Source organism: Gouania willdenowi, chromosome 19 (genome assembly GCF_900634775.1).
Source record: "Gouania willdenowi chromosome 19, fGouWil2.1, whole genome shotgun sequence".
Lineage (NCBI taxonomy): Eukaryota > Metazoa > Chordata > Actinopteri > Blenniiformes > Gobiesocidae > Gouania > Gouania willdenowi.
Window position 1 is genome coordinate 14,940,386 of NC_041062.1, and position 21,189 is coordinate 14,961,574.

Here is a 21,189-nt window from a genome sequence, read left to right on the forward strand (position 1 = left end):
TTAAAAAAAACTTGCAAAAATTGGGAAAACGGGTATTTATAGGCAAAATGTAGCTAAAGTCAGAAAAAAGTGTCAGAACTTTTTCAAAAGGGTCAAAAATGGGACAAAGGAAGTTGCAAAATGGCCAAAGGAAATAGGTAAAAAGGGGTTAAAGTTTCCCCCTCTTAAGGTTTTCTGGGCTAATAATAATTAAAATGAATACATAAAAAGCATCACTGACTTAATATCAGCTACATGGTGTTAGCTGATAATATAGTGGGCTGGTTTCATCCTAGTCCACCCCTGGTTAGGGGGTAGGGTATTGAAGGGTTAGGGTCAGGGTAACGAACGACACTCAATGACACATTATTCATGCTAATGACAGGTGTCACGTCATAATAATGACAGCGTAATGTCTGCCTCATGAATCAAACTTCAAGTAAAGTGTAAAACTTTGACTCTTAATTTCTTCTCAATACCAATCACATCAGTCATATAAACTGATTTATATTTACCAAAAGAGCAAACATACAGTAGATTTGTGATTACAATATTTGGGTTTCTTACATAAATACAATGCTGCGTATACAGCTTTAATACACACCTGAGGCTGAAAGAAGGAAGGATGCACTACTTGCATGTAACAAAGCCTGGTTTCTACTCTTATGCCGATATACACTTTCTCATCATCTTCAAAGTGACACACAACACTAAAAACACAATATTAAATCTTATTTTTACTTTGTTTTTGACAATGCTAAAATCTCTCTTTTTGGCTTTTCACTCAGGAATGAACCAATCAGGGCACTGAGTGAGAGATCTTTAACAGCTGCATACAAACAACTGTGATTCTCACTTGTTACACTACAAAAAAACAAAAAGTATATGACTGACAAGCAATAGCAACGTTTGTGTAATGGATCATAAGCCTGAACCTTTGGTTTCCTATTGCAGTTATCCTATATTAATACTATATGCACCTTTTTGATTTAAAAGATTGACCCCTTTATTCCTTTTAATCAAATAACTGCCATTTATATTCCTTTTTATACAGTTGTACATAAATATATGAACTGAGCTATAAATATACAGAATGAGTACCTGCTGTTTATAATGTAATTCACATCCACATGACGTCATAAATTGCAAATAAAGGATTTTTTATTTTTTTTTTTCTATGAAATTCAGTCCGTTTTTTCATTAGAAAGGAAACAAACTGTCCGTCGTGAGTGGAAGTATTTAGACTAACGATGCTATTGATGTAAACTTAATTATGAAGAAATGAAGGTGTGTAAATAGTGTATTAAACGAAGCACATGTTAAACATAAAAGGTCGGCTCTCTGTTTAGCTGGAGCAGGTTAAAGTGTTACATACTTGGATCAAAATGTGCTTCTGCAAATTCAATTAAGTACGTATCAACTTGCAATTAATAATCGTCTATAAATTAAACTGTATAGTGCAGCATATTAATTGCATATTTCAAGAGAATCGTTCACTTTGGTATAAAAGCATGACGTTTGGCACAGATACTCTCTGAGGATTTTGGAAAAAAGTGTTGACCACTCAAAAATTCAACATGGCTGCCATTTTTCAAAATGGCCACCATTGCTATTCAATGGTTATTATATAACCAAAAAATGCTCTGTCAATGGGAGAAAGCAGTATCAAAGTCGCTCCCTTTTGCTCATACTCCTCTGTGGTTACCCCTGGTGCAGGAAAACGACAAACTTCCACGGCCTCGGGAGAACCAGACCTTTCCGCTGATACCTCGTTTGACCAGATCCAAGCATTTTGAATTTTTTGAGGCGATTGAGTGTTTAGCCTCTAGCGGGCATAGTCCTGACTATACCCAAGGGGGATACACATATTCGTACGCCTTTTTCCAAAATGGTGGCCCTTAGAGAGTATCTGTGCCGGATTTCATGCTTTTATACCAAAGTGAACCTTTTTTTTTTTTTTTTTTTTTTTACTAATCTGTGGCACTAATGTAAAATGTGGAAGATTTGCATTAAATTGGTCAATTTAAAAAAAAAAAAAAAAAAAAATGTGTACGAAAAAAACCAACCGATTGTATTACCGAATGTAATTGCAGTTTATCACAGACATTGGCAACTTTTATCACAGTGAGGGACACACAGATGTGATTGTCTAATCTGAGGGACACATTTTGCAAATTTCCCTGTCATTTTGTGGATTTTTGTTGTAGTTTTGTGTGTTTTTCTGTAAATTTGTTTGTTTTTGTCCTGTTCTATGTTTTGTTGTCCTCTTGTGTATTTTCTGTGGTCCTTTTGTGGGAATAATCTTGTATCTTTTTCACATTTTGTTGTGCTCTTGTATTTATGGTGTATATTTCTGATATTTATTTATATTAATATTTAAGTGTTTATTTTTGCATTTTTTAATCGAAATATATATATATACAGTATATATATATTTATTTTCCCCATTTTGTGAACTTACTTTAGGGGACGCACAAAATTAGACCAAGGGCTGCCAGTTACCCATGTCAGGTTTATTAGTTTTATACATTTATAAAGATTAGAGATTTATTATCATTTTAGGGATTAGTATCAGTTTATTATCTTCTTAGGTTTTATTATGCAGGTTTTGTAGCTGCTGAGCAATAGCTTTACATCAAGTAGGTTTTCTAACACAGTGGGACAACTAAAACAGAAGACTGGCTTGCAACATTTTTATTCAGTTCCAGAACAATCTATGGGTTCGACTCCCTTTTGTTACCACATCACAGGATAAAGTGCTGGATGCTGCAAAATCATCCGCTACTGTACGTTAGTCTGGGACAAAGGCCAGACTTTGTTTGAAGGCAGTCTCTCTGACAGAGCACAAAAACATTTTTTAATGATAACTTATTAAATAATATGAATTAATTGCTATTTTTTTGCAAAATCTTACTTTATCATCTTTATAACCGTATTTCTAAACCAACCTGAGGTCAGTAAATTTTGAATCTGCAATAATAAGCTTTTATTTCTCTTTTTAAAAGTGCTTTTGGAAACACAAAAAAGGCAGCAGTTCTGACCTCCAAACACAATTTAAACAAAAAATTGTTTGACAAAAATAGAATATTCTTCTCATTACAGTGAGCAAATGTGTACTGAAAAAGTACCATTTTACCACTTCTTCATAGAAGTGTAAACAGAAAGCTCCATAAATAAATCCCTTTCAAAATAAAAGCACAATAATGTCCTTTTCCAGATCCATGGAATATAAGGAAACTTTGAAATTGTTTTAAGAAATCAGCAATTATGGATACAAATTGTACACAGTCCAAAGAGAAACTAGAGATTGGCAACTTTCATCACAGCGGGGGCCACGAGAATGTGATACTCTGATCCGAGGGCCACATTATCAACATACAGGTCAGAACTCTAAGCATTATTAAAGGAAAGAACAAAGAAGGGTTTGTGTGTTTTTGTTGTCATTTTGTTTATATTTTTCTCTTATTTTGTGAGTTTTTGTTTTTTGAGTATTTCTGTGCATTTTCTGGTCATTTGTGGCTTTTCATGTCATTTTGTGTAATTTTCTTGTATACTTGAGTGTATTTTGCTGTGTTTTGTGTTTTCATTTTTTTGCATTTACTTTGGGGGGCCTTACAAATTTAGACTGAGAGCCGCATTTGGCCCATCGTGGGACATATTGTGCAGCTGTTTGAGTCCATTTTGTTTATTTTCTGTTTTCCTTTAGTGTAATTTTGTGCTTTTATTGTTGTCCTTCTGTGTTTTTTGAGCAACTTTGTGCATTTTTGTTGTCCTTGTATGTATTTTGCTGTCATTTTCTGCATTTTGGAGGCTTTGGGGGTCATACAAATTAGATCTTGGCCACCTGTTACCCATGTCTATACATGGATGGAGCCTCTCTCTCAGTGTGCTAAAGACACAACCCCTTTAGCCTGGGCGGGTGGGGGCAGTGGTGGGGGGCAGGTTGGAGGTCTGAGTCCAGGCTTTTTGGACGGAGTCTTTTTAAAGTTGGACGGCTGAGCTTGGGGTTTGTGGGCAGAGGCTGTGGGGGGGAGGGGGGGAGCTGCGGGGATCTTGGGAGGCGGTGCGTCCTTTGGTCTCTGGAGCACTGGATGCTCAGTGGCGTCAGGGGCTTTGCTTGCGGCGACTGATCGCTTCGCTGTGGAGTGACGAGAGGAAATGATCAGGTGAGACACAAACGACATGAAAATTTATCTTTAAGCTTATTGTTATTCCTGCTTTCAGTCAAAACACCTCCCATAATGGAAACATGGTGTTTACGATAAATAAAATCTTTAGAAAAGTAAAGTTTCATTGAAAGATGAGAACTTTGACTTTACTATTCTGACTTAACTCTATCTAAAATCCCAATATTGAATAAAATAATAATGTTTGATTTTGCCATTAGAAAAAGCTAAATAAATGTCAGGTAAAGTAAAGAAAATAAAGAAAGATGATGTATAAGGAAAAGAATTTCAGCTCGTCAGATATGAAAGCGAGATGACGAATGGTAGCAGTGATATTTTGGTCAGTGGTCTGAGACTTCCTGTTTCCTGTGTACATCCTGGTTGGTACAACACCAGTAGTAGGTTTATTCTCCTCTGTCAGCTTCCACTGTGTTAGCTGTGTGAAAGGAAACAGGCAGATGTCCTGGACATTAAACAATAGAGTAGAGACGTGTCGCCTTAGGGCGTAGAATGTCTCTCTGTTATAGCACCGGGATGTTAACGTCAGCAAAAATACATTTTTGGCTTTACTTCTACTGTTACGTTACTTTCTGTAACTTTTACGATTTGTCTGTGGTGAAGAATAACAATTTCGGAATAATAATAATTTTAGAAAACAATACAATCATTTTAATGAGGGATTTTTTATTTTATTTTTTTTTTAATCAATTACTTGACATTTCAGGTGAGCCCATTTTAATTCCAGGTGACCCCACATGGGTCACGACCCCAAGGTTGATAAAATTAGGACAAAATTATCCCTGACGATAGCACCTTTAAACTGGTAGATGCTAATAAACTCCTTAACCTTACTCCAATTTACACTGAAAATGTAAAGGCATTTTTTATAAATCTACTTTATGGAAAGGGGAAATATTCCCAGCCTTCCAGTGTTAAACTAAATTTACATTAAGGTGCCCAAGTAAATTAGACATAAAGCATCAATAATATCTACGCAATAAGTGATAGATACTTAAATGTCCTTTGAGTTATTTAGTTTTTGAACAATTTTTACTTAATTTGGGGAGATTTGGTGGAACAATTTAAGAAAAATGTCAGAATTTTGGAAAAATTTTGAACTCTTTCAACAACAATTTACAACTGAATTATTTGGTAATTTACACAATGATTCTGTCATTTTCACTTTCTCCATTGGGCCAAATCATATGCTCTGAGGGGCCAGATTTGGCCCCCGGTCCTCGAGTTTGACGACAGTTTTTTTTTTCACTATATAAAACTGGGTTTTGTTGCAACCTTTACTGCTTAATGCACTGTGATTTAATCATATGTTTTTTTGGGAATTTTGTGACACTGGAGCTGTTCTCTACTATGTACGCCAGGGGTCACCAACCTTTCTGAAACTATGAGCTACTTCATAAGTACTCTATGGTACAAAGAGCTACCAGTTAGAAAAAAGTTCTTCTTAAATATTACATTTTCACAGTTTCACTTTAACTAGAAGGTAAGATAATAAGGAAGGCTGAAGCAGAAACTTGAAAAGGTAGGAAATAATTCCATAAAGTTCTTTGTCTTCTTTTTTGAATAATATGTTATGGTTTCATTCATTCAGACAACTGTCTTTTTTTTTTTTACATCAAAGCGATCAGCAGACGCCTCTGAAGAAGACTGGCAGTTAACAGTTGAAACAAGTCAGGAGATCAAAGTAAATTTCCTGACAAAAAGTTGTCTGTTGCTGAGGTGTGTGCACATAGTGAGAGAGAAACGCTGCAGTAATATGCTTTTAACAGAGCATGTTATATTACTGTGATGTTGCTGTCAGACTAACGTTGGCTTGTTAGCTCCTCTGAGGGAGGAACTTTGGAAAGTTTGGAGGCAGGGCAAGAGAGGGAGGGAGGGGGAGTGCGGACTGCACCTTTAATGTAATAATGAAACTGTACTAACTACATCTGTTGTATGTATTTATCTTTGTGAGCTTGAATCCTGGAATGTAAATTAGATTTTAGATGGAGCTCATTCGTGACTAGAGTTCCTGAGGGCCCCTCACATGGGGCACCGCGTTGGTGAGCCCCACTCTACGCCTTATTGCACTTAGTGAAATATCTGCTGAACTTACGCTTGCATGGTGTTGTGTTCTTCACCAAAGCTCTGGACAAATCTGGTGGTGCTGGCAAACTCGTCTGATCCGAGCACTTATTTTGGGCGGGGCTTCTCGTCTGAACTGGGTTTGAGTCCGATGCAGTTGTTGATACATGAGCAAACCGGTTTTGGTTTGCTGTTGAGCTTTGGGCAGAAGAAATGTTGGTGGTTGAATCCAGAGAGGATGCACTGATCAGTGCAGCCTCAGTGATGTCATGACTCCTCCTCGTGGAACCAGATCTCCTCATCAAGGACAAGCTGCTGTCCTGAGGGACTGAGCTGAAGGAGGACAAACATATGTTGGGGCAAAATGAATATATCATGTGTGATTTTCTGTGTGCTTGCATGTCAATGATCCATATCTATCCTGTGACGTCTTTCCCACACTCCCTCCCTGCCTGAGTCACATAGCTATAGGGTCACAATGGGGTCGCAGATCATGATACTGGTCCACTTGGTACCAGACTTCAAGGTTGTACACACACACACACACACACACACACACACACACACACAGTTAAGATAGAAGGCACATCCACACACACATACACACACAGGCAAGACGCCGCATCAACTGTGGTGGGACAAGTCAGCAGCGCCGCCATCTGGGACCGGTGGTGGTGGAGGCAGCGGTGCATGGACATTACAACAGAAAGACATATTTCTCAATCTCTAAGTAGATTTCTAAACTGTTAGAAAAATTTAAAACGTCACACATGTAGCTATGATAGAAGGTGCTTGGATATATTTAAAATGCTGGTTATACCACTCAACACTTAATCTCCACACCCACATCCTTGAATATTTCAGTTCTTTGGCTACAATAATTAATGAATATGATATAATAGTAATAGTGATAGTAATAATAGTAATAGTATAACAGTAATGGTTATAATAATAATAATAATAATAATAATAATAATAATAATAATAATAATAATAATAATAATAATAATAATAATAAAAATAATAATAATAATAATAATTATAATAATAATAATGTAATATAAGAATATAATAATAATAATAATAATAATAGTAATAATAGCAATAACAATAATAATACAATGAGAATACCACTAACTATAATATAAAGTATTAATAATAATAAAAAATACAATAATATGAGAATATAATGATAATTAAAAGAATAGCAATAACAATAATAGTAATAGTGGTAGTTCAGTTATACAATATTAATAATAATTGTCAAATGCAATGTATAGCCATAAACAATGTTGTCAATAAAAACCTGAGCACATCTGAACGTTTTCTAGGTTCCCATAGTTCTATTTATGTCTATCTATCTATCTATCTATCTATCTATCTATCAATTTATCTATCTATCTATCTATCTATCTATCTATCTATCTATCTATCTATCTATCTATCTATCTATCTATCTATCTATCTATTTATCTATCTGTCTGTCTATCAATCTATCTATCTATCTATCTATCTATCTATCTGTCTGTCTATCAATCTATCTATCTATCTATCTATCTATCTATCTGTCTGTCTGTCTATCAATCTATCTATCTATCTATCTATCTATCTGTCTGTCTGTCTGTCTATCTATCTATCTATCTATCTATCATGTCTGACATTTGTTACAAACAATGACATCTTTAAAAGTGTAAGCACACCATTCCTCTATAGATGTAATACACTGTAGAGCGATTGCCACCAGTCCAAGATGGCCACCCTGTTGACGCACCGCTCTAGTGGGCGGTAGCATTCGATGCAGCGTCTTTGTATTATAATATATACAATTTATGAAACACCACATCATCTCAGACTCGCAGAAACATTACTATGGGTATATTTTGATGAGAACTCTGTTTTCTTGTCTTTTTCTCAACGCAAGAGAATATTTGATTTTCAATGAGATGCAAACATTTTGTAATAAACCCAACATTGCAGAGCAAACACACTTAGATTTGTTCAAGTTATGGACAAAATTGCCATAACACATACCAAAGTCCAGCTATAGTGTGAGTGACTTAGATTTTTTTGGGGGTTACCTGTCAGTCTTGGAGAGAAGGAGGTGATGAGAGGAACAGGAGGATGTAGTCATCAAAGCAGAGGAAACGCTTCTGCTCAGTTTGCTCTTTTCCAAAAGAAATGATTGACCAATGGCAGGAGAGGCTGTCACACTCACATCTGGCACCACTGGTAAGTCTGGGATCCCAAAGGACACAGCTGATTAAAAAAAAAAAAAAAAAAAAAACATTAACAAAAATCTCATTGTAGCTTATAATCAGTACAACAACAGAATTATTATTTTTTATTTTTTTTTAAAGTGATTCTCCAATATAAATGCCTTCTAACAACCAAGATTGCATTACTTTGTTCACATTTTATCCTCATTGTCTGAAAGGATGTCAAATCTTTAGGAGATATTTGCACTTATATCTAAAAGGGACAGCACGTGTGAGTGAGTTCTGTAGTAAGGTTTTTTAATGGAGTCACTAAGTTTTTGAGGCTTCTAAAATATGAGTGCTGATTAGGGCTGGGCGGCATATTCAGTTTCAAGATTCAATTCAACATTATTTATATGGCGCAAATTATAACGATAGTCATCTCGAAGCACTATCAAAATATAAAATTATTTTTTAAAAAAAAAGAAAAAACCCGACAAATCCACATGAACATGCATCATGCCTATATCAATATATGTATTTGTTATAGCTCGTTTTGTATTGAAATACTTGTTTTAGGATGCATGAAAAGCACAGTAAGATGGATTGCTGAGTGTGTCCTAACCCAGCCTTCCCCTAAACAAACCTTACTCACTCACACGTGCTGTCCCTTTTAGAGAAAAAAGCCAAAAGTGGTACGTATTGTGCAGCTGTTTGTTAATAAATGAGCCTGTGTGTCATTTTGTATCAGCAAACTTAACCTAGAATTGTTTTTCTGGTCTGACTTTATTTAAATTAAATAGATCAAGATTTACATTGTATATATTGCCAGTATATATCAGTTCTGACCTCCAAACGTAATTCAAACAAAAAGTGCAACTACAATTTTCTTCTGATTACTGTGAGCAAATGTGTATTGTAAAACTTACAAAACACCTTTTTTTGAAAAACAAAGCTGTCCCTTTCAAAATAAAAGCACAAATAATTTCCTTTGCTCAAAACTCTTTTCAAGATCCATGGAAAATGAAGGACTCTTGTTGGAAGTAGATTTTTTTTTTTTTTAAATTATAACACACGGTGGCATAGAGATGGGCAACCTTTATCACAGTGGGGGCCACAAGAATGTGATTGTCTGCTTCGAGGGCCACATTACAAACAAACATACAGGTCAGAATTTGGAATAATGACCAATCCAAGCATTATTACAGGAAAGAATAAAGAAGGGTTTGTGTGTTTTTGTTGTCATTTTGTATATATTTTTCTCTTATTTTGTGAGTTTTTGTTATTTGAGTCAATTCATTTTTGTTGTCCTTTTGTATAATTTTCTGTCATTTTGTGCTTTTTGGTGTTGTCGTCCTTTTGTGTTTTTTTTAAGTATTTCTGTGCATTTCCTGGTCATTTGATGTCATTTTATGTAAATTTCTTGTATAATTGTGTGTGTTTTGCTGTGTTTTGGAGTCCTTTTTTTTGCATTTACTATCATACAAATTTAGGCCGAGAGCCGCATTTGGCCCCAAGTGGGACGTAATGTGCAGCTGTTTGTTAATAAATGGCATTTTGCATCAGCAAATTTAACCCAGAAGTGTTTTTTTTTTTTTTTTTTCTGTTTTGACTGTATTTGAATCAAAAATATTGAGATTTATATCATGTATCGCCATTTTGAGAAAAAATATTGACATATGAGTTTTGGTCCATATTGCCCAGCCCTAGTGCTGATACAAAATAAAGAAAGGTAAGCTTGTTATATACCTTCTGGGAAAAGGCTGGAGCTGTACAGTATGAGAGGCTCAATGATTGTCACCACCTGGACTGAAGAAGCTGAAGCCATGTCAAACATGGACGATTCTCTAATGATGCAGAGGAAATGTAAATTAAGGAGACATTCACTCATGTCATGATGATTCATTATTTTGTAGAATATTGACTTAAGTAAAAAAACACTTTGGTACACACCCCTCAGCCCGTGGCCAGAGCAGGTTGGGCCCCAGGACGATGGCAATGTTACTGGGACTCATCTTGTTTAGAGTTTGCTGCTGAGATAACAGCGCCAAAAACTGGACCAAATACCTGATCAAGATCAAAACAAATACACATGTAAGTGGTTGAATTAGAATACCTGCTTATATAAATGCTAAGAAGTAATATACAGCATGTATCAATGTATTTCCAATATATAAGATCCATATTTCTAAATTACATAGATGTATTCCATATTGTGGCATGAGTCTGTAAAACCACATGAAAAGCATGATTTCACCATTTTACAACAAAAGTAATTGGGACAAAATTTGAACCAAAGATACACCTTTGGAAAATTCCATTACATTTTGGAGAGGATCCAGATTAATATACTGATTCTGGATCGGTTTCACAAGTCAATAATACCCTATTTTTCATAATTTGCAACCAGTGTTGGGAAAAAGGGCATTAAATTAAAAATAACAGCATTTTAATCCTATTGTAGTGGTGTGTGCCTTCCCATAATGCGGGCAATAGATTTGCAGTTCCTCACCGACAACTCTTGGGTTCCTAATGCTAATGCTCATGCGAGGCTGCCAACCTGCTAACCTGTTAATTTTTGGCAAATTAAGAAGCATATATCAATTTGAATTTTCCTCATGTGACGCAGACAAAACAAACCTCAAACTACACACCTGAGGTTGTTGTAGTTTTCGACTGGAAGTCTTTTCAGTATTAGCTTGAACTGCTCTAGCTTCTCAGGAAGGTCTTTTACTCTGCAAGGGCGTGAAATCAAACTCAAGACGATATAAAGCACATTATCAGTTGAAAATGTAAGGATAACGATAGACGCTTTACGCACCCAGCGGCTTTAAACCAGTCACTGTAAAGTTCAAAGGTCATCAGAGGTTCAGGAAGTTCTCGAAGGTAACTCTTTAAAGCTCCTGTCGAAGAAAAAGATACATTTAAGCAATCACAACTTGATTTGGGCTACAAGTATTTAATTAGTGAGGATGCAGGAGGCAACCTTTTAACTTTTTCAACTTTTTCAACCCATTTCAACCTTTTTTTTTTTCAACTTTTTTAACCTATTTCAACTTTTTTGACCTTTTCCAACCTTATTGCTAATGTTAGGCTAATGGTATTGCTAAGTTAATGCTAATCGTAAGCTAATGCTATGCTAATGCTAATGCTAGGTTAATGCTAAAGCTAGGTTAGTGCTAATGCTATTGTTGTGCTAATGATATATTAATGCTATGCTATTTTTTCTGCAATGCTCGGTAATGTTAGTTGATGCTCATGCAAATGATTGCTAGTGCTAGCTAATGCAATGTGACGCAGGCCAGCACCTGGATCCTCACTTGCATTTTCTTCAGGAATTGCAAATATTCCAGTTAAAACTTTTTCAACCTTTTCAACCTATTTCACCTTTTTTTTACTTTTTCAACCCATTTCAACCTTTTTCAACCTTATTGCTCATGTTAGTGCTAATGCTAGGTTAATACCAATGCTAGGCTAATGCTATTGCTCGGTTAATGCCAATGACAGGCTAATGCTATTGCTAGGCTAATGCTAATGCTAAGCGAATGCTAATACTAATGTTAGGTTAGTGCTATTGCTACTGTATGTTAATGCTCTGCTAATTTTATGATAATGCTAGGTAATGCTAGCTAATGCTAATACTAGGTAATGTTAGTCAATGCTAATGCAAATTAATGTTAATGCTAACTAATGCTAATGCAGTGTGACGCAGGCCAGCACCTGCATCCTCACTTGCATTTTCTTCAGGAAATCCAGATGTTTTCGTTAAAGCTGGTTTGAGTCCAAATTGAATAACACGGAACAATCGTAGAAGATTTGTAATAACCGCTTTCAATGTGTTACTTTTCCGTCAGTGGAAAGAATTTGCTTTGAGTAATCAAAAGAGGAAACGAGTAGGTTGAAGGAGCTGCAAAAACCACAATGGCAGCAAAGAAAAGGCAAGACAGAAAGTGAAAACAGAACCCTGGTGAAGAAGGACAAATAAAAGGAAGCCGACTGATCTTTACCTGCCACTGCATGGGGGTCCATGCTGAACTCACTGTGATCCACTGTCCCCTGGTCCAGGCAAGTCTTCAGCCTCTTCACCACAGAGGCTGCTGCAGTCAGTCGAAACAAACCCTGAGGACAAACACGTCCCACGTTAACCACAGTCACTAGCTAAGCTTGCACTGGGTATAGCAATGGTGGCAAATGAAAGACAACTAGTGCGTGATGCAATAGGATATTATTAGTCCCTTTAAAAACATAAAAAATCCAAAAAACAAATTGATGCCCCAAAAGGCATGAAAAAAATTCTTGAAAGCGTTCTGATTAATTTAGATATCAACACAAGTTGTGTCTTGCAGAGTGCAAAAAGTGTATCTGACCACTGACCACATATTATTCATTTCCCTTTGCTTTGACTGATGTGCTTTCCGTTGTCAAATTAGGGTCTAGAACTTAAAAAAGCTTAAGCCTCTTCCAATAGAATTATCTTAACATACAAGCAAGGTAAAGGTAAATCTTTAAAACATATATTTTATGATAGTTTGACTAAAATGTAAATTAGAAGCAGAATTTATTATTAGAATACAGTATCATAGTCAAATAAAGTGAAATAGAAGAAAGTTGGGTAGGTAACACTAAAATTTAGATTGTCACACTATTATTTGTGCTTCAGTTTCTGAAGTCTATGCTTTCCAGTCCTACCTCCTCCCTCATCCCAGTTCTTTGCAGCATCTGAATACACTCCTGGATGGGTGCAGCGATTTCTCTGTTGCTCATTCTCAGGTGTGACCTCAAAGCCTCGCCGTACACCTTCTGGGTTGAGGAACTCAGTGTACTGACTGTAGATAATACACAGGAAGCAACAACACATGTAGAAATGTCATGATATAATATCATTGCGGAAGTCAACCACTCCTGTGGAGGCCAAGCTAACCTTTTTCACCGTGATTCTCTTTCAGCTCATTGATGTTTTTGTCCAGAAACTCATGTGAGTTTTTATGGTATTCTGCTTGCAGCTCCAGAAGCTGTTTGTTGGCAAGAGGAACGGAATGGTGTTGTGATGAAAACGAGCCATCTACAGACACTTTTAATACTGATTTAAATCATGCAAAGTCAAACCAAACAAAAGGTATCGTCGTGACTGTGACTTACTCGTATAAAATAATTCGCGTAGTCCTCTTCTTTAGTTGCAAAGTGATACAAGTCTGCAGAGTACTGGTCCTGTACACAAACAGGCAAACGTATAGGGCGGCGATTGTAAAAATAAACAGCAACTTTTTGCAACATTTTGCAATAAACCATGTTTAAAAAAACATTGCATTCTTTTAGTTACTTTTGACCAGATTTACAGCAATATGTGTGAAATCTGTGATTTTTTTTTTCTCGTAAAAATATAATGTCAACGTCAAATCTAAATATGAAATCTAAACATTAGATGCCAATGTTAAATGTAAATATTAAATCTAAATGTTAAATATTAAATCTAAATCTTAAACATTAAATTTAAATGTCACGGGTGAAACTCAATATTTAGCTAATATTAGCTAAGTATTTAGTTTCACCAGTGAAATTTAGATTTAACATCTAAATTTAACATTTAGATTAGGTGAATAAGGTGTCATGAAGGCTGTCATTGAAGTGTTGTTCGTTAAATTATGACACCGTTGGAGCTATTTTGGTATTTTTGGGTTAAGATTAGGTTTAGATAGAGTTTAGGTTAGGGTTAGTTAGGGTTGGGTGGAGGGTTAGGGGTTAGGGTGACAAAGGCACCTAATGAAAACCTTCATCACTTTTAATCATGTGAAGCACATAGAATTGTATGACAATACAGCTGAACGTGTGGTTGCACCTTGATGCTCTCCAACTTCTTCCAAGCTTCTTCAACTTCCTCTCTAAGCCCCTCCTGCTTTGCCTGAGGGCCCGTACTGGCCTGACTCCTACACAAACACAAACGCAAACACACAAACAAAAAACGTGGGAATCTGCAGGAAGTGGAAAGCTATGACTGAGTGTATGCCTCTCACTTTGTTCTTGCACTGTTCCAGTCCATTGTAAGCTTTGCAAACAGCTTCTTGTTTCTTAAGATATCTGGTAAATCTTCCTGTACATAGTAAATCAAAGTTAATTTCAGGTAACTTCATCGAGCTGATTCTATCTAAATAGTTCTCATCAGTAAGCAGTGTGGGATTTTGCCTATTTTGTCCCACTTAACACCTGAGGAATATCAGCAAGCAGAACAAATATGTCACGGTTTTATTTTACTCAGACAACTTTTCAGGAAATTTACTTTGATCTCCTGACATTTTTCGACTGTCGACTGCCAGTCTTCCTCAAAGGTGTGTGCTGATAGCTTTGATGTGTCCGTATGAGTTCTTTCTGGTCACACCCAGAAAGAGCTCATAAGGACAAATCCGAGGAAGACTGGCAGTTGACAGTGAAAGCGTGTCAGGAAAAAAGTTGTCTGACTAAGAGAAAACCTTAACATATTGTTCAAAAAGAAGACAAAATGAACTTGTTTATGAATTATTAAGCAGAAACAATTGACAACAACCAAATAAATACTATCGAGATTTAATAGAATCTTTCAGGCATAAGGTCAAAACTTGGTGAAAACGTTACTTCCTTGTTGAAGGTAATAATAATAATAATAATAATAATAATAATAATAATAATAATAATAATAATAATAATAATAATAATAATAGCTGGACTTGTATTCGCAAGGCGAAATTGGCAATTGAAAAAAATTGGCAAAAATGACAACTTGTATCTAGATTTGTTGACAAGTTGTGTGAAAATTGTAGTTGTTAATATAATATGCAATATACTGTAATATTTGTTATCAATACATGATAACGTTTTATATGGAGTCACACCCTCCAGTGTAAAATAACAATAGAGAAATGCTTAATTTTATTCAAAAGGATTATAACGTCACTTCTGACAGGAATATTTTTATTAATAATTTGGTCATTATTTTGATTATATTTGATAATTAAATTGAAAGTTAACTACTATAAGAAAATAAAAGGCAAATAGGACTGCAAAATTTGTGGAAAACAATTCAACATCATAAAACAGGTTAAAAGTACACATTTCTGAATTATAAGAATTGTACATGTGAAAGACATCTTATTGTGTGTATTTTGTTGTTGAGTAAAGTCCCTTTATTTAGTTCTTTTTACTAATTAAATTGAAAGTAATAATGCAAATTGGAAAATTTTGTTTTTTGACACTTGACATGACCTTGACCTTGACATTTTGGGTCCAAAAAAGGTCAACTGCACATCCTTGACATTGCCCCTATGAGATGACATACGTGTTATTGGTGCTGCATTAATAGCCTAGGAGGAGTTCCAGGACAAAGCAAGTAGCGGAAGTAAAATAAGAACTCCAACGATTACGTGATAATGTTTGAGATCTTTCAACGTTAAAGGGGCTTTGAGAATGCATGACTTATGACTGTACCTCACTGAGCTTGTTGAGCGGCTCCAGGACTTCTTTTTCCAGCTTCATCTCAAAGTCGGCCAACATGGTGGCCACTATCTTCTCCATGAAGCAACACATCTCTAGGACGCGTCTGCGACACAAACATGCAAACGCATTGACTGAACCATTGTGCGTGTTGCGTGATTCAAAACTGTGTTCAGGTAGAACTCATAAGGACACATCAAAGCAATCAGCAGATGCCTCCGAGGAAGGCTGGCAGTTGACAGTCAAAACATGTCAGGAGATCAAAGTAAATTTCCTGAAAAATGGTGTCTGAATAAAAGAAAACATTAACATATTATTCAAAAATAATTGTTTTAATCATGTTTTTTAACAAAAAAAATAAACGTTTAAATACTCCTCAATGCATTTTAGCTTGGAAGTTTATTGCACTTTATTTTCATAAACCATACTGGGCGCTTTTATAGATGTGCGTGGTTACTTTTCTTTAAAGAATTAAAAAACTTAGAATCAGAATCTGTTTGCACTTGTAAAGGTGAAATGTGTAATTATTGACATTGCAATATATCGCAATGTATATCGTAGTGTTGTGCTCAAGACCACACTATCTAGATCAAGACTTGCCCAAGACCAGAATGTACCAAGGCCAAGACAAGACCAAGACTTTTGGGAACCAACACCAAGTCAACACCAAGACCAAGACTAAGACCATAAAAAAAAAATCAAAACATGAAAACGTTCAACAGTTAAATAACGTTCTATCTTTAGTTTCTTTTAAATACAGAACGTTAGTTTCTTTTACATACAGAACTCGTAAAACTCTCAACTACACAAAAAAAATTGGTGTAACTGAATTCTTGGAAAAAATAAACTCATATGTATTAAAACTACTGATAAATTCACAATTATTCTAAATATCTGAAAACAAGATTTTTAGGTCACTCTCCCGTCCTCTCTCCTGCTTGCGTGTCGTGGTGTGTGCGTCACATTAGGAAGGTTGCAATCATTACACAGTGTGGTTTAATGCATGATTAACACATGATATTTATTGTTTTATCCAGTTGTTCTCCTTGTTATCACATTAGAAAAAATTTAAAAATAGCAGGAAATAGTCTTGACCGGTCTTGACGGAAAATCCCGAGTCCGGGCAGTCCAAGACCGAGACAAGATCAAGACCTTTAAAATATGGTCTTGAGGCCAGATTTGAGACCAAGATCGGTCTCAAGTACTACAACACTAGTATATCTTATTGTTGGGTATTGCGATATATCATATCGTGACATGCAAATCGTGAATCGTATGGTCAGATTCAATGAAGTGTCAACACTGTGTTGTATGTTGGTGTTGATTGTGCCGTACCTGAATGAGGAATCGGAATCAAAGTCTTTGAGGCTCTCTGCCATGCTGACGGACAGCAGCATCAGGGGAAGCTTTTTCTGTGGAGACAAACACACGCGACTCTTTTCAGTAACAACTATAACAAACTGAAACGATATTTACAAGTGTCTTTACTACAATTCTTTTGTCGGCCTCTAGCCCAGGTTGACTCTGCATGCAGGCCAGTAGCTTCTTATGAAGGACCTGAGATGCTTTCTTGGCCGGTTCGATTCGCTGCTCCACCTTCAATTAGATAGATAGAGGTGTTTGTTGCATGTACGGCGGAACAAAATGGAAGAAAAAAAAAGATATCTGACGACAAGATTGTGTCTATCAAACATATTGTCTATTTTTCCCCTCACCAACACCAGGTCCTCGTGGAGAAGTTCAGTGGCATCCTGTGACCTGCAGAGGTGAAGAGAATATCAGAAAAGAGAAAGAAAACAAACCAGATTTAACGAAAGCTTGAGCTTTATCTCTAATGACACTTTTTGGTTATTATCAGAGATGGTAACAAGTCACCCTAAGTCAAGACAGAGTCTCAAGTCCTCAACTTTCATTTACAAGTTTTAACACGTCGTGTGTACATAATGTACCACAGCTAGTGCCAGTTTACAGAGCAAGTTTATTCAACTAATATGTACAATGAATTACTTGAACCGAGTACATATTTGTCAAATAATAGTGATATAATCTGACAGAATGCTTTTATAAACAAATCATTCCATCGTCTTTTTAGATTTTTTTTTTTTTTTTTAATTCTCACAGTTCTTCTGTTCACCAAACAAACCATAATCATACTGGGAAGTAGAATGAGGTATAATTTTACCAAATCAATTATTGATAATCACGGTATAATCTTTGATTCTAAAGCAGGAATGTCAAACTAGTTCAGGGGCCAAATACGGACCAGTTTCATGTCAAGTGGGCCGCAGATTTTTACATTCTTGTGCCCTATAGTTTTAAATATCAGTTCAATACACTTAAAAAATATTGATTTTGTGTAATTTTTTGGTGTAATTTAGAGGAGTTAGAGGAGTTTCAATAAATTGGTGAATTTTAGATATCTACAACTGGTTAATTTGGTAATTTACACAATAATTCATGTTTTCTCTCACATTTTTACTTTCCTCTGCAGGCCGAATTAGATGCACTAAAGGGCCAGATTTGGGCCCCGGGCCTTAAGTTTGACTCGTGATCTAAAGAATATCACTTTTGGAATGGTTTTCTCTGCTTGTGTGCGTGTCTCTCAATCCAGCTTGATGTTTCCAGCTGCTTCCTGATTGGCTGTCAGTTTGTTTAAAGGTGGACCTGTCAATCAAAGTCCAATTTGAATGGCAGAGTACATGAGCATTAATAATAATAATTGCATTTTATAGAATCCTGTGACACGGAAAGGTAGGAATTCAAATCTTCCTGAATACCACTGGTTACCTAAAATAAAACAATATATATAATATAAAATGTAAAAAAATATGTTTAAAATAAATAAACACAAATTATTATTTAAATATATGAATAGAATGAAATGGTCTAAATAAAATGTAAAAGAAAAACACCATAAAAACTGGTAACAAGTCATAATAAATAAATGAAATGTACAAAATGACTAAAGCACTGCACAAAATAAGTTATTATAGAACCTTGAATTCAAACAACAAATTATGATATTTGCATACAGTTTCATTTTTAAACAGAAACCTCTAGTGGTCATGTAGAAAATAAACTCGCCCATCCCCCAGGGAGCAGGTTGTGAAAGTTTTACTGTCTTATATTATATATTATATATATACCTCTCCCATGCAAATGTTATCATTATTACTTTTTTGTTGTATATTCATACATTCAAATGGATGTCATTGTTGAAGAAATTCAACAATGATATAGGGATCCTGTATCTTTTATTGTAACAAATGTAAATTATTACTTTATCTTCAGGGCTTTTTAACGGTAAAAGCAGATATATAAATAATCAGACTACTTTTGTCTTTGTGTGTGCTCATGTGTGTTACAGCCTCTAAAAGTGGTGGGATGTGGTGCTTTGGTGGTTGGTTGCTCTGCAACTGGTGCATGCGATTTAGGTTTGTTAAAATAGATACCACTGTACCACGATGAAATGGAAGGGAGGGTAGAGGTTGCTCACCCACTCATTTTATCCTTCTAAGAGTTATATAGTGATAATAAGAGATCAATAACTAACTGCTGGTCTGAGATTACACACTGTATTCACAGAACCTTCTTTAAGGATCCTGACTTCCCTCCAACTCTAAACTGTGCCTCACTTTCAAGAGGAACCATCAACTGTCAAACAGCCACGTTACAACATTTATGACCAGCAGAGGAAGAAGACGGAGCTAAACTACTACATATATGAACACCGAGCAGTGTTCATTTTGACAGCAAATTTGGATTTTGTCTTATGACTAAAATACAGTTTAGTTTTAGTCAACAAGACTATTTCAGTCATAGTCTGATTTCAGTCAATTTAATGACATGGTCACACTTTATATATATATTTTGCATATATAAGGCTGACATTATGCTGTTATTAGCATGAATAAGGCGTCATGAAGGCTGTCATTAAATAATGACACCTTTGGAGCTATGTTGGCATTTTTTGGGTTAGTTGGAAGGATATAGTGGGGTTAGGGTAGCAAACAACACTTATTGACAACTTTCATGACACCGTATTCATGCTAATGACAGGCATCATATCATTATAATGACAGCCTTTACGTATAAAACTTTAAATAAAGTGTTACTGACATTCATATTTTAGTACGACTAAGAGACTTTAAAAATGGGTTATTAGACAGCATCCTTAATTTGTCTAAAGGTAAAAAAAAAAAAAATGTAATAAAAGTTGCCCATCCCTAGTTACACATAGGCAAAATTACTCCGAAAACACAACATGACAGAAAATTAGGAAAACAAAAATGCACAAACAGACTCAAGACACAAAACAACAAAACTACACAAAAATGACTCCAAGAACACACAAAATAAGGGATTTTTTTCTTTTTAAATTACTCAACAAAAAAAAAAAAAAACTGAAAATAACCAAAATACACAAAGGTGACTCCAAAAACACAGAGAAAGATGGAAAAATACACAAAAGGACAACAAAACTACACAAAAGGACAACAAAACTACACAAAAATGACTCCAAGAACACACAAAATAAGGGATTTTTCTTTTTTAAATTACTCAAAAAACTGAAAATAACAAAAAATACACAAAAGTGACTCCACAGAGAAAGATGGAAAAATACACAAAACTACACAAAAATGACAGAAAACAATACTAGAAAAGCACTCAGAGTGCAGACCTCAGACAGCATAGCACTTCCCCATATTGCATTGTCACCTGAATGTTAGTTTCAGGATGTAAGAAACTGAATTATTTGTTCCTAATCTTATTTTGGATATTTCCTTAAACTTCTATCAAAACCCATCAATTTGTTTTTGAGTTTTAGACTGTTCTCAGACAAATACAGAAACACTGGCAGAACAAATTCCTTGGCAGCGATATTAGAATAGACAATGAAAACATTACAGTCTGTTTCATACGTTTCAGTAAACTGTGGAATATAAAAAAAAAAGGAGTAGAAAGCCTTACTTTGGTGCAGAGCTCAGCTGCTTCAGGATGCTCAGAGACTGCCGCAGCATGCTGGCTGTGGAGTCTTTCAAACTTTTTAAATCTGAACCTCTCAGAGCAATTTATCATGTAGTTAACAACCCAAAAAGTACAAAGACAGGTCAGCCTTGAGAGGACGACCTCTGCTCGCTCTGAATTTGCAGGTTTTCTGTTTCTGTCTGCGTGTTTGCTGTGAGTTTTTGTTCTGGTTTCAGAAGTGTGGTTTGCAAATGAGGAAGTCACATTGATACACTTTGTAGGGAGAGGGTTTTTTTGGTTTGTTTTTTCAAGGTTTGTGTCACTTTTGTTCAGTTGGT

At 35.5% G+C, this 21,189-nt stretch overlaps 1 protein-coding gene across 2 annotated transcripts; it reads right to left on the reverse strand.

Annotated features, from left to right (window-relative positions):
- Window positions 1–2,658: 2,658 nt before the first annotated feature.
- Window positions 2,659–21,045, reverse strand: sh3bp1 (SH3-domain binding protein 1). Of its 2 annotated transcripts, none has more exons than XM_028476579.1 (18): window positions 20,855–21,045; window positions 17,599–17,641; window positions 17,375–17,479; window positions 17,219–17,295; window positions 15,878–15,989; window positions 14,434–14,510; window positions 14,259–14,346; window positions 13,562–13,630; window positions 13,344–13,434; window positions 13,112–13,248; window positions 12,430–12,541; window positions 11,244–11,325; window positions 11,077–11,157; window positions 10,376–10,489; window positions 10,172–10,269; window positions 8,306–8,483; window positions 6,259–6,560; window positions 2,659–4,117 (listed from the first exon to the last, which is right to left on the reverse strand). In XM_028476579.1, the coding sequence occupies exons 1-18, from the start codon at window positions 20,902–20,904 to the stop codon at window positions 3,861–3,863; spliced, it is 2,073 nt and encodes a 690-aa protein (XP_028332380.1). In that variant the 5' UTR covers window positions 20,905–21,045; the 3' UTR covers window positions 2,659–3,860. The 2 variants fall into 2 exon arrangements, with proteins under 2 accessions (XP_028332380.1, XP_028332379.1); XM_028476578.1 differs by having other exon boundaries at window positions 17,372–17,479.
- Window positions 21,046–21,189: the final 144 nt, after the last annotated feature.

What these genes read in the sequence shown, in the direction of transcription:
- sh3bp1 (XM_028476578.1), bottom strand. Translation starts at nt 20,904, where the DNA reads ATGCTGCGGCAGTCTCTGAGCATCCTGAAGCAGCTGAGCTCTGCACCA. An exon ending in GATTCCGATTCCTCATTCAG is followed by an intron (nt 15,990 to 17,218) that starts GTACGGCACAAT and finishes TTTGTGTCGCAG; the next exon opens with ACGCGTCCTAGAGATGTGTT. An exon ending in GAAAACTACAACAACCTCAG is followed by an intron (nt 10,490 to 11,076) that starts GTGTGTAGTTTG and finishes GATCTTGATCAG; the next exon opens with GTATTTGGTCCAGTTTTTGG.